This window comes from Bos grunniens, chromosome 7 (assembly GCF_055505025.1).
Source record: "Bos grunniens cultivar Pamir isolate PY7600 chromosome 7, Bosgru_T2T1.0, whole genome shotgun sequence".
Lineage (NCBI taxonomy): Eukaryota > Metazoa > Chordata > Mammalia > Artiodactyla > Bovidae > Bos > Bos grunniens.
This window is the reverse complement of record NC_141171.1, coordinates 46,073,265-46,087,623: the sequence shown is the minus strand read 5'-3', so window position 1 is coordinate 46,087,623 and position 14,359 is coordinate 46,073,265. Positions and strand designations below refer to the sequence as shown.

Below are 14,359 nucleotides of genomic sequence, written 5' to 3'. Positions count from 1 at the left end.
TAAAAATTATTTTGAGTACAGGCATGAGTTCTGAGAATCTGCCTAAAAGCACTTATCCACCTAAAAGCACAGCCTCCAAAAATAACTCAAAAGAATTAAGTTGTCCCATACCTAAACATACATTGTCACAAAATGATCAAGTCTCCCATTTATTCTACTAAGGACTCATATTTATTTTTCCTAAAAATCATTTTCCATAACTGCTCTTTTCTCTCTCCTCTTCCCCTATTAAGATGGTATGTAAGTCCCAAATTCTGGAGGCATATTTTTATGAACCTTCATAATGCATGAGTAAATTTTGGCTTTTCTCTTGCTATCCTGTCTTTTGCCAGTTTAACTCACAGGCTCCCAGGCACTAAAACTAAGAAGGCAGAGGAAAAATTTTTCTTCTCCCAACAACCTGAAACTAGTTTCATCTTAAAAAAAAAAGAGAAAAACAATAATAGTCACCCAAATGATGTTCTAACATATTAAAAATATGAAGACTAATCAATTTTGGCTTTAGCCAAACAATCCATTGCATTATGTATTAAGTTTGAATTATACTGCTTTTGTTGTAATGTTCTTAATTCGTTTTGGTCTTACAATGGTACAATAGCTAAAACATATGGAGTTTATACCTAATTTTGTATCCGTATATACATTTTATAAAAAATAATTTAACATTGAGGTTGCAAAGAAATATTTAGCACCGACACATAACTTAAAAAAACTGATAAAGGAAACTGAACTGATAGGATTCATGGAATTGAATACGGAGACATAATAAATCTGTGGAACTGATGTGGAATTGAAGAAGGGAAAGAACCAAAAATGACTCCCAGGACTGACCTGTGCAACTCGGCAGATGACAGTGCCATACATTAGGACAGAGGGGGAGAAAAGAACTGGGGAAGGCAAGGAATAACAAAACAGAGAATGAAGAATTATTTTAAATATACTTTAAGTGTCACCAAGAAATTCAAGTGGAACTAGAAAACATCTATTTTCAGCGAAAGAGAGAGGTTTCAGCTTATGATATAACTTTGGAAATCACTGGCATACAGTATTTGATATCACAAGAATTAATAATATCATGCAGGGAGTAAGTACAGAGTAAGAAAAGAGCCAGCCTCAAAAACCATGTGAAATAATACATGTTTACTGTTAATTTTTAAAATGCTATTTATTATGTATTTATTTTTACTGCGCTGGGTCTTCACTGCTACACACAAGTTTCCTCTCGTTGCGATGCTTGGGCTTCTTGCTGCAGTGGCTTCTCTTGATGCAACTTGCAGGCTCGAGAGCACGGGCACAATAGTTGTGGCACACAGGCTCAGCTGCTCCGAGGCATGTGGACTCTTCCCCAGACCAGGGATCGAGCCTGTGTTCCTTGACTGGCAGGTGGTTTCTTGGCCACTGGGCCACCAAGGAAGTGCATATTGTTTTGTTTTGTTTTGTTTAGAAAGGAAGAAAAAGAAGGGAACTAGGTTAGAAAGCTCCAAAGATCACCAACATTTTAGGAAAAAGAGAGCAATTAGAACAGAGGAACGAAAAATATTTTTTGTAACTTAATAACCAATAAATCAGAGAAGGCAATGGCACCCCACCCCAGTACTCTTCCCTGGAAAGTCCCATGGATGGAGGAGCCTGGTGGGCTGCAGTCCATGGGGTTGCTAGGAGTCGGATACGACTGAGCGACTTCACTTTCACTTTCATGCATTGGAGAGAGAAATGGCAACCCACTCCAGTGTTCTTGCCTGGAGAGTCCCAGGGACGGGGAGCCTGGTGGGCTGCTGTCTATGGGGTCGCACAGAGTCGGACACGACTGAAGCGAATTAGCAGCAGCAGCAGCAACCAAAAAATTATTTATGGCCTTATTAAGGGCAGTTTTGGTGGATGTATAAAGTAGAAGCCAAATTAGAAATTATATTAAAGAAACAAATGAGAGATTAAAATAAATGCAGGTGACTGCTTCTCAATCACCCAACCAGAAGCTTCAGAAACAAAGAGAACCTAGGTTCTACGTTTATAAATTCCTATTTCATACTTGATGGAATCTCAGAACCTAAACTAGTAAAATTTATGGTCTAAATTTTACTACTGTTCAGGTACTGGTGATTCTCACAGAATTACTTTATGAATTTATTCATATTACTTCAGAATAAACTTTATGAACTTTAGAATCCACTGATACATAAAAATGATACTCCCAGAATGGTTTCCCCTAACATTCCAAGTAAACCAAAGACTTGAGATCTTATATTCTTAAACAACTCATTCACCAATCCATTCAGTAAATATATGCATGTGCTCAGTTGCTCAGTCATGTCTGACTCTTTGTGACTTTATGGACTGAAGCCTGCCAGTATCCTCTGTCCATGGGATTTTCCAGGCAAGAATACTGGACTAGGTTGCCATTTCCTCCTCCAGAGGATCTTCCAACCCAAGAATTGAACCTGCGTCTCCTTCATTGGCAGGTAGGTTCTTTACCAGTGAACCACCAGGAAGCCCCAGCAATATACAATGAGCTACTACTTGCCAGGGACAGTTTACACTTTCTACCTACCATTCATGAATTCAGTTGACTAAACCAGTTCAAATTAATTCAAGGCTCTCTTGATTATGGTTCCATTAGTTATGGTGTCCTACATGAAAGTAAGTAAAAGTTACAGAAAAGTAACCAAATATTCAAAACATTGTGCTTTAGACAGCAATGTTTTACTTAACTTTTGAAAAGTTCCTTCTGTGTATGTGCTTTTAAATACAACAGATTTGGAGAACAAGTCCAGTATAGAGAGAGAAAAAAAAAAATGATTTGGCACCTCTCCCTGTACATCAAAATACACTCTGATCACTTACAGTTGACCAATTGACACTATAAGTACAACAAATGGATGCTACTGCATGAGGACAACTTGTGGATCAGTGACTAAATGTAATGGCTTTAAAGAAAGCAACAAAAGGGGCAAGAGCAAATGCTAACAATCAAAGTGGGGGTACTGGCAATTTCAAGATGTACAAGATATTCATGAGATGTGATGCTGAAATAGCAAAGAAATGGACTCAATACTAACAAAAGTTGAGGGTCTGGTCATGTATGAATTATAATCCAAAGGAAACTATGCTGGGTGGCAATTTCAAAAAATATCAGCAAGTATTTACTCTAACTATATATATCCACCTCATAAAGAAACTAAAGAAAAGGTTCTGTTCCTTGATCCAGGCATAACCACCAGGCAAGCTGAATAAATAAGACTTCCAAGTTTAAATCTAGGTTCCACAATATATCAGCTGTGTAACCTTGAATGAGTTGCTTGACCACTCATCTTCATTTCCTGGTCAGTAAACCTAACAGTTCTCATATCACAGGGCTGTTATGAGGATTAAATGAAATGAGGCTTATAATGCAACCTACCACAATGACTAGGAATAGAGTAAGTACACGATAACTGCTAATTCTTATTGTTACTATTCTATGTCTTTAGGAACTCCCAGTCTATCAGCAAAGTCCAAACAGAAGCTCAATGTAGTAAGTTCTATTAAGTGTAGTAAGTTCCAGTAAGTGCTGGAGTGGATTGCCATTTCCTTCTCCAGGGGATCTTCCTGACCCAGGGATGGAACCCGGGTCTCCCACATTGCAGGCAGACGCTTTACCGTCTGAGCCACCAAGGAAGCCTGTAGTAAGTTCTATTAGAGGTGGGCAAAGCCTTATGGGCTTCCCTGGTAGCTCAGACAGTAAAGACTTTGCCTGCAGTGCAGGAGATACGGGTTGAATCCCTGGGTCAGGAAGATCCCCTGGAGAAGGAAATGGCTACCCACTCCAGTATTCTTGCCTGGAGAATCCCATGGCCAGAGGAGCCTGGCAGGCTATAGTCCATGGAGTCACAAAGGGTTGGACATGACTGAGTGACTAAGCCTGCACACGTGCAGTCTTGTAGGACTCCAAAGTTACTGTGCCCACTGAAAACATTAAAAGGAACTCAGCCACAACAATCAGTGTTAGAGATCACATGCCAATTTTAGTCTCAGCACTAAAGACTTCATATGGGACTTCCTTCCCTGGTTGCACAGTGGATAAGAATCTGTCTGCCAGTGCAAGGGACAAAGGTTCAATCCCTGATCTGGCAAGACCCCACATGCCTTGGAGCAACTAAGCCCCTGCACCACAACTGCTGAGCCCACACACCCTAGAGCCTTTGCTCCACAACAAGAGAAGCCATTGCAATGAGAAATCTGTGCACCACAAGGGAGTAGCCGCAAACAGAGGAAAAGCCCACACAAATCAAGGAAGACCCAGTGCAGCTAAAAATAAATAATAAAAAAAATTTTTAAAGACTGCCTATATTAAAAATACACAATCATAATTATGGTTTACCTCATAAAAACTAAAAGAGATTTACATTTCTGCCATGCCTAAAATAGAGATACGAGCACAAGTCTAGCATTTAAACTGATGACTAACCCAATACATCACATTCTACTATGTTTCAGCTGACAATATCAGACACAACTTGGTGACTGAACAACAACATATATAAAAATCCACAGAAAATTTCACCAGAAAGAAAACAGTTGAAAATGAGCTCAAATCTTAGAATGAACAAGTCAATAACATGTTTAGTGAACTAAACTGCAAATACCCAATTCTAAAATCATTCAATAAAACTGGTAATTTCTTAAATGTGCTAGACACCACATGAGTCTGCTGGAGAGAAGATGATGTGCAAAAACAGATATTCTTGCCCTTATAGGACTTACAGTCTAGAAGGAAAACATATTATTTTATAAAATTATAATGTAACAGGGGAATGAATCTCAGTGGAACAGAAAATGTAGAATATTCTTCTCATTCTTAACCTATAAGGGGAAAAGTTGAGTATTACATAAATATTACAAAAAATGTTAATAAAACTACAGTTTCTAACTGCCTTGACAAATTGACTCAAATAGTCAACAAAGGAGCTAATTACAAGCGGGAGTCTTGATTTGCTTTTGGTCTTTATTATATGGTAATCAGGTGAAAATCTGCCAGATTACGTAGTCTTGCAGTTTCACTATCAACTTCTGCAAAGGAAATGAGTGCACCCAAATCTACACAGAGACTGAGAAAAACCATCTAGTCACCTTTTGGGTTGTAGTGCAATGTAACAATCAACCACAGAAAGCAATGTCCAGATGTGTGAGGTATTCTGTGATACAGCAACACTATACAATACGAAAGTAAGTTACAGAAAAACAAAAGAGTTGACTATTCAATCAACTTTTAAATTACAATCTTAAAAAAAATGGAAGATCCAACTAAACTGTAATGCATAATTTAAGCATGCTACATTAAACCTAAAGCATGAGAATTCAATAGTATTTAAGCAGCAATAAGTGCCTAGAAAGAGTTAACCAAAAAAAATTAGATCTAGCACTGAACTTTTTTTTCACCTTTTAGAGAAATATCCTTCCCTCCAATTCTCCACCACATCCCTACTCTCTTTATTATTAGTGGAGTGAACAATGTGAACAATAACAGAACCCAATGCAGGATATTAGCCATTTTACTGAGAATACTTTTATAAAAAAACTTTAGAAATTGGGTTTATAAAAAGAATGTCAAAGTTATATCTTAACAAGGGTGTATACCATATGACCCAGCTATTCTACTTTTACGCATTTATCAAAGAATACAAAAGCACTAATTCAGAAAGATCTATGTACCCCTGTGCTGACTACAGCATTATTTACAGCAGCCAAGTATGGAAATAACCTAATTGTCCATCAATGGATGAATGGATAAAGATGTGATAGACAGACACACACACAATGGAATATTAATATAATTCAGCCATAAATAGAATGAAATCCTGCCATTTGCAAGAACATGGATGGAACTTGAAGGTACTATGCTAAGTGAAATAGGCAAAGAAAGATAAATACCATATAATTTCACTCATATTTAGAAGCTAAAAAAACTAAGTGAACAGACAAAATAAAACAAAAACTCACCAATACAGAGATCAGACTAGTGGTTACCAGAAGGGGAGGGGGTTGGGGAAATGGGTGAAGGGGTCAACTGTATAGTGATGGATGGTAACTGGACCTGTGGTGGTGATCACTGTGTGGCATATACTGATGTTGAATTATAATGCTGTACACTTGAAGTTTATTTTCTAGAAAGTGGGGGTACATATTTGCAATCCTATGACTTCCTTCCCTATCTGACTCCCGAATTGGCTCTGAGCAAGCTATGTACATGGACTCCTTTTTTATTTTCTTTTATAATCCTAAGGACAGAACTGGAGCATGCAACAAATGTCCGTTGAACTGGATCAAATCAACATAGTGACAATATCTCCGTACAGTATACACAATGGCTACAGTGCTTTACCATTTCAAAATTATCAAAACTATACTTACATATAAGTTTGCAAGCATATTTGCAGGATTTACCACTTAAAGCTCGTGTAAAAGTGCAACTTAAAGAAGGAGAAAACACAGTCATATGGCATCTTGCTTAAGAGTTTTGGCCTTAACGTCTTAAAATAATTTCATCCTCAGTGAAAATGTAACTAAATAGCCTAGAATAAAAAAATAGTTTACATAATCTGTTACCATAAGTTTGAGGAAAAACGGTTCAATTTAATACCATTTCAGTGCTTACTCTCACTTATTCTTGCTACTGCCTACATACCTGCCTACTCATAGACATTTTTAAAAGTCTTTTGGAGCCTTCTTTGTAAAGAAAACAGTAGTCTCTAAAAACAATATAAATTAGCTATTTTAGTCAGTGGCTATTTTCTCGAACTTCACAGCAATCTTAGATTTCAATGGGAAACTGAAGCATTTTAATATTCTACTAGTTTTGTTTCCAAGAACTAAAGATTTATAAGTAAACTGGTAACCTGGAAAACTGTTGGGAGAACATCTGTCTTTATTACAAGTTCTTAAAGAACTTAGCAAATCACAACATAGGACAATTTAAAGAATCCTAGAAAGAGTATAAAATTAGAAGACATCTTCGCACCGAATGACAAATTATAGTGCCACATGTACACTCTGGTCAGAGGTTCAGAGACTTTGCGTCCAACCACTTTCCAGTGATGTAACTACCTCTGGAAATCAAACAGGAGATCCTCCCGTTCTAAAGCTGAAAAACTGAACAGGTGGCCTAGGTACAATTCGGGGAAGGTTCAGGGAGAGAGGAGCAGGCTCTAAAGAGGAAAAGCATAATCCTCCATTCATCTCCGCAGATTCACACTGAGTACGACCCTCACCCTAATGCAGGCCCGAGGGGACCGAAATGAATCAGACCCGAAACCTTGCTCTCCAGAAGACGCAGGTGAAGGGGAGCGGAGAAAAGGGGCACATAAACAGATCCCATGAGCCTTGCATGCGAGTTCTGAGATACAGACGGAATCTGTGTTCTTTACCCATGTATACCCAGGGCGTTATATACAGCAAGTGCTCAGCAACTGTGTGCTGCACGAAAGAATAAACAAACATGAAACACTAAGACCAGTCGCGGTCCCTGTGGCTCAGCCTCCCAGCTCCAGGCGCTATGACCCTGGCAGGGAAGTCACTCTCGCCTACTGTCCCCTCAGACGCAGGCAACCACCAAAGGTTAACTCGGGCCGGGGCCCAAACTTCGCCTTCCCCAACTCTCAACACCCAGAGGCACTTACCATTCGTGTAGGGAGACCCCGAGGCCGAGGCGGCCCCGTTCTGGGCCTGGAGGCCGGTGGAGGAGCCGCCAGAGGCGGGTATCCCGGGCTGGGACATGACGACGACGTTTATAGGGGTCTGGTCGGGGTCTGCGACAGCCCCAAGCCGAGAGTTGAAAAACGACGGCTGGAAGCCAGGGAGGGGGCTAACGACTTAGGACTGGAGGCCGGATAGAGAGAGAACAGCGCAAGGAGCCCTACGCATGGCGCCGCATTCTCCCCGGTCCGCAGGCGGTCAGAGCTTGGCCTGGGTGGCGAGGCTTGGGTGTCGGGCCGGTGGGGCCGAGAACGCCGGGTTGGAAAGCAGCAGCCAAGCGGAGAGAGACCGAGGGAGGCCCCGGCCGGAACTGCCTGTCAGCCGCTGGGCGCGCAGGCGCAATCGGGACACGTGGCACTTCCGGCTCCGGCCTCGCCGCGGCAGCTGCAGTCGGTGAGCTCTTCTCCTCCGCGGGGCTGCCCTGAAGCCACCTGACAGCTCCGGGTGTCCCGGCCCGAAGGACCGTGCTCGGCCTCTCCTGCCACGTCACTGACTCTCACCGTCGGCCGGAAGTGGCGTGTGTCACCGATACGGAAATCCCCGCCGTCGTGAACGCGGCAAGGCCGGGATCTGAGGACAGTCAGGGTTTCAGTGCAGCTTTGGAGGGGTGGGACTGACAGTTCTCCAGTTTTTGTGAAGATTACCTGAGAGGACAGACTTCATTGTCCTCTGTTGAGACTAAACCTCGGGTAGCTGAACCGATTAATGTTCATCACGATATTTCATTTCACATTTCATCATATTCCAGGTCTAAATTGTAAGGGATTTTTTAAAAAAGGTTAATTAGGTATAAGTGTTCAAAGTAATCAAATCGAATTGGAGGCCTTTGCTTTTTGACCTGAAGATTCAAAAGTAATTTTAATTTTGAAACTCGCTGATTCATACAGCAAGTCCTGCCAAAGTCCATTAACATATTTAAATGGCAATTTTATTTCCTCTTCCAAGAGTTTACAGTAAGGTACAACATTCAGACTTCCTTTCTAGGCAAGGTGACTTCTTTTTTCTTGCAAGTAGACTTTTTTTTTACTTTTGAGACTAAAGGGAGGTAGAATGATTAGAATGATTAGACAACATAGTTAATGACATCAGTGATCATATTAGCCACCTTCCTTATACTTCGGTTTTTCCTGTTCTGAGCTGATGATAAAACCCTTCTTTATAGATTTGTATTGTTGACGAAAATGTCATGCCAAGGGTTTCAAAATCTGTGAAAGATGAAATACATCTTAACTCATTTAATATCAAATGCCTACTATGGAATGTTATATTACATACAAAAAGAGTAAGAACTAAACTGCTGTGAGAGGCCCGAAAACAGAATTCAAATAACTACCTTTTAACTTTTATCTTTTTTTTAACATTTGCCTCAGATATGTAAAAATGTGTCTGCTGTGCATGAAATTGAAAAATTCAATTCCTTTGTACAAGATACAAGTACAAAGTCTTTAGGATGAAGATGATACTTTTGGTCAAAATGTTTTTAGCTTAGGGCCCCGTAACAAAAATCCCAAAGCATAGGTCCCAAGACCACTGGAAAAGATACACAATCACAAGCCTCTCAATGGTTTTAAGATACATAAACACCAGTCTATTTTCTGAGAAAATAGACCTCAGAAACTGAACCTCCCTGAGCTTAGACAGAAAATCAGTGTTATCTTCAAAAGAGCAAATCCTTAAGCCTGGACTCAAACTTGCATTAGTTTAACTTTTTTTTTATGCAACATTTTAATGATCTTGGTTTACTAACCTTGGCATCGGAGTTTGATTTGGTTAAATCAAGTTTTCTTTGGACTTTGTTCTGTTTAAGCAATATCTCTGTTCAGCAAAAAAAAAAAAAAAGCAACAACTGATGAAGAAGAATTAGCCATTTTTAAAAAGCAAATAACCTCTGGTTCAATCAGATTAAATAAACATAAATAATTTGCTAATAAGTAAACAATGCTTTTTCTGAAATGTGTCCCACCCCTATGTATCCCTGTTGCTATTATCACCCCCTGTCCAAAAACAAAAACAAAAAACAAAACTATGGTTACATCTTTCAAGTGTTTTTTACATTTTCAATGTAATCAGCTTTAAAATATTGAGGGAAAAGGCACTGTTTGTCATCTGCACACCCTGAGGAACAGTAGGAAAGTAAGTTTAAGTAACTGAGGTGAGAAAACATATTTAAACAGTTAAGTGCTTTTCATATTTAAATATTTTCCACACAGTGCCAAAGTGCCAAATCCTCTGGCTTCTTAAAGTGTGGCCACATACACTTTATGGAAAAATTATTAGTACTATCACCAGTTGTTAAAGGTATTGATATTTTTTGATCAGTTATTGTATCTACTCTATATTACCATACACTTTTATAAACTAATGTCAGTAATATATTCTACTTTGTAATCCTTGATTTCCAGAACAACAGGACCCTTCTACCACATATGCCTCTCCACATACCTATGTATCACATTTTCTGTACATTATTTTCAGAGCCTTCAACCCTGTTCAAGAAAATTATAAACAATAAAATAAGTGACACAAAAGTGTTTCAGTAAACAGACAGCATTATACTAAGAATATTTCATTGACTTTGATTCCTTATTTAGACCCAAAAAAGGGAGATGCATTCCTAATAAAATTTGCTGATGTGCAGAAGTAGACTTAGGCTCATGCCAGCCTAAGTCCACTTTGCCTGCCTGCTCATAACTACTGAACTGTCAGCTGATAAGCAGGATCAATTCTGTTTATTTTTCAGGATAATGGAAATTATTTTAGGTCTTCTAGTTATTTTTTAAAATTTGTTCTGTTTCAAACAAAGAACTAGTTTCAATTACAAATAGCAGGTTTCTTTTGAAACTGTCTTGTGGTTCCACTTTAGAAATAGTTCCTTTGGCTTCATTTGCCTCTCACAGGACATCTGTTTGTATCTGAAGTCAGTGATTCTGAAGGTACAAGTTCAGTTATTCCACACCAAGACAGTAAATTGCTTTCTTTGAAAACTTCAGTTTTATGTAGTTCTCACTGCCCAATCTAGTTAGTTTTCATCATCTCACACTTGAACTATTGGGATGGTCTTTCTGCTTTCAGTCTCTCCCACCCATCCTTCATGTTGAACTGAGCTCCGAAGTACTGATACCATTTTTATTTTCCTATACCTCTAAACTTGTAATTTATCCCTTTACCTGCTCCATCAAGTTAAAGTTTCTCTGCATGAGTTTTCTCTTCTCATTCTGAGTAAAATCCAAAGTCCGACTCGTAGCCTTTAAGGCTTCAGATCGCTCAGCCAGCCTTGTTATCTTTCTCATCATCTTCTACACTCCCTCTCACTCACTACTCCAGACACACTATTAGTTTTTTTTTTTAGACCTAAAGAGACAACACTGTACAAAGAATATTTCATTGACTTTGATTCCTTATTTAGGATTAAGGAATCTCTCTAGGCATACAAGCACAAGTCTGCCTTAATTCTTATTTCCATTACCTGGGATGTTCTTCCGCAAGACACTCCTCCAGCTCAATCACTCACCCTTTCTTTAGTCAAATGATACTTTATGGTGAGGCCTTTTCTGAACACCCTGTACAACAGCATACTCTCCTTGCTGACTTTTTATCCCTCCAACCCTCCTTTTTTTTTTTTCTTCACAGCACTTACCAACATTGTTATATATTTGTGTTTATGCTTATCTTTCTTCGATGGAATAAAATTCTATATACCTCATGACAGTTTTAAGGTAATCGTATTGATTTCATGTCTGTCTGCTTGGTTAGACCATAAGAGAAACCAGGGCCTGTGTCCTGTTCAACTCTGTATTCTCAACACATGGGGCCTCACACTTAACAGGTGTTCAATAAACATTTTTGAATGGATAAATTTAAAGTGTCATCTCTTCCAATCTTCTATTTGGAATATTTTGACTCTCATTTGTTCACTACTCTAAGTTCCTATTGCACTTGGAGACTAAATCACACCACTAGCACTTATTTCTGAAGTATCATGTTCTCTAATTCTTTTATTCTTAACTATTATGCCACATTGTGTCCCATCTGATACTGACCTGTAGTGTAGCTGAAATACTGTCAGCGTCTGGTCAGACCTTATCTCCTCTGGGTAGCTGGTACAATATCAAACGCCAACTCTTTCCTTATATATCTCTCTGTCCCTGCCTATCCACACATACTCTGGCACCATGTTATCAGAAATATGAAATATAAATTCCCTTCTAAACTATATTTTCACCATATTCTCTACTGGATGACCTCACCAGCTCCTTCATTAATTGGTTTCTTCATTCATTCAACAAATACTTTTTAAATGCCTTCCATATGACAGACACCAAGAAAAAAACAGAACAGGACAGACAGGGTCTCTTCCTTCTGTGGAGTTTTCAGTGGAGGAAATGCAATAAAAATGTAAATAAATATATCTTTTTAAATTTTGAACTTAATAAGTGCTGTTGAGGTCCTGGTAGTAAGATAGAGACTAGGAAGCAGGGACTTGATGTGGATAGAAAGGTTAGGACATGAGGCGACATTTAAGCTGTGATCTAAAGGACAAGGAAGTTAGCTATACAAAGGGAGAATATGGGGAGAAGTAGGACTCTGGGCAAAGGGAACAGCACCTACAAGAACTCAGAGACAGGAATGAGCTTGCTGTGGTGAGCAAGACAGTGTGGCACAAGAGGAGATTGGAGAAATACAGGAGGCAGAGCAGCAAGAGCCTTATAAGGCATTGTAAAGACTTTATAGACTTTGGGAAGCAACTGAAGAATGGTAAACTAGAGTAATTAAATTCATGCTTTAAAATGAATGCATCAAAAAATCAATCCAACTGCTGTGAAGATAACCAATCAATGGGGAAAGAAGAGTTGCTGCAGTAACCCAGCCACAGATGATAGAGACCTGCAGTAAGGTGGTTGTAGGGGAGATAGAAGCAGACTCACTAAGCCAGGTTAAAACTTGGAACTTTGATATTTCCTTTACTTTTGCTACCAACATGTAACCCATCGCGTATAGGTTCTGACTTCTACAATTTCTCACAGCTCTCTATTTCTTTGTTCCCAGTGACCCAGCACTGCCCCATATTACCTCTCAACTCTGTGACTGCAGCTGTCTCATCTCCTCTAATCTAATCTAAACTAATCTCAGTTTTCAGTCCTTACCTGCTCCAATACAACCCACACATGGCTGCCAGAGCAAACTTTCAAAAATATGATTCTGACCCTGTTCCTGTTTTGCTCAGAACCTCCATAAGGCTCTATAGTTTGGGAGTCTACATCCCTGGTAGTCCAGTGGAAAGCTATTTAGTCAAAGCATAATACTTGCCTAGAGCTTTTCCTATCTCTGTTCCTTTCTGAATGTTATTCTCACATTATGATATTATCCCTCCTGGATATTAATCCCCATTTTACATATGTAGTAACTGAAACTTCAAGTGGTTAATAATGTTAGAACCATAATCTGTAGCCGTACTCTATTAAAATACAGTCATTAAAATTAATGATTTAGAAGAATACTTGATTACATTGAAATGTTTTTAATTTTAAATGTTTTACAAAACTGTTCATAGTATGATTATAATCTTATAAAACTGTATCTGTGAGGTGTGACAGAGGGTGATTTTTGTTTCCATTTTTCTTGACTTTCCAAACTTTTCAACCATGACTGTGTATTACTTTTATCATGATAATAGTCATCAAAAAGCTCAAGGTTAAATATCTTACATATCCTGTAGGGCTCTCCTCAAACACTGATATCTCCTGCCTCTCCACTCCCTCACCCCTACCAGAAGTTTGTAGTTTGTTATCCTTTCTCTCCTACCTCCTTTTATAGTCAGTTGTGAATTAACACATCTCCCAGCCAAATCAAAAGGTCCTGGAAGAAAGAGACTGTCTTGCTTACTGTCATTCCCCTATTCCTAATTGATTTACAATCTATTGCTGAAGTCAGCAGGAATCATAATTTAGATTTCTATCTAAAGGCTAACTCAAATGCCAAGGATATCAGGAATATCTTTTCAAATTCTGGAAAAGAGGTGTGGCGTAATCTTGAGAAGCCCAGTGAAGTGCCTCAAGCCACTTAAAAGTATTTATTGTCAGAGGAGAAAGTCTCAAGAGGGAGACGACATATGTATAATTATGGCTGATTAGCATTGTTGTGTGGCAGAAACCAACACAACACTGTAAAGCAATTATCCTCCAATTTTTTAAAAAAAGTATTTATTAAACCAAACTGAAGACTAGATCAGTGGAAAGGAGAATAAAAGGAAACCCAGACTAGAACAGCAGGCTCCTCCAACTTAGACCAATGGACTCCAGGGAAATTCTTTAACCCTCTGAGGACAAAAATGTACCTAAGAGTCCTTTATATTATGAATGAATCACTTGCTCGAATGTATTCAGCACCTATAGTATGCCAAGCACTGAAAATATGTTCAACAGGAGAAAAGGCAGATAGGGTTCTTGACCTAAGGAAGCTGATAGAATGCCTGTTGGGGAGGCTATAGATAAATAATCGTACATTTTAATTGTAAAATTATAAGATAACTTCAATCAATCATAAGATAAATTGTACAGTTGCTGGGGAAACCTGAAATAAAGGGCTTAACTGAATCTGAGAGGGAGTCTGATGAGAGAGCTATTGGTGCTGA

General features: G+C 38.9%; 1 protein-coding gene across 3 annotated transcripts in view; it reads right to left on the bottom strand.

Annotated features, from left to right (window-relative positions):
* The window catches only part of SEC24A (SEC24 homolog A, COPII component), an 80,413-nt gene that overhangs the window by 65,389 nt on the left and 665 nt on the right, over positions 1-14,359 (bottom strand). The window contains exons 2-5 of one of the 3 annotated variants that reach the window (XM_086411614.1): positions 10,171-10,214; positions 9,476-9,543; positions 7,653-8,763; positions 6,388-6,548 (exon numbers count right to left, since the gene is read on the bottom strand). In XM_086411614.1, the coding sequence (XP_086267740.1) occupies positions 6,388-6,472 (85 nt within the window). In that variant the 5' untranslated portion in view covers positions 6,473-6,548; positions 7,653-8,763; positions 9,476-9,543; positions 10,171-10,214. Of the gene's footprint in view, positions 1-6,387; positions 6,549-7,652; positions 8,764-9,475; positions 9,569-10,170; positions 10,215-14,359 lie in introns of those variants that run through there. The other 2 variants (XM_086411612.1, XM_086411613.1) reach the window with 2 other exon arrangements.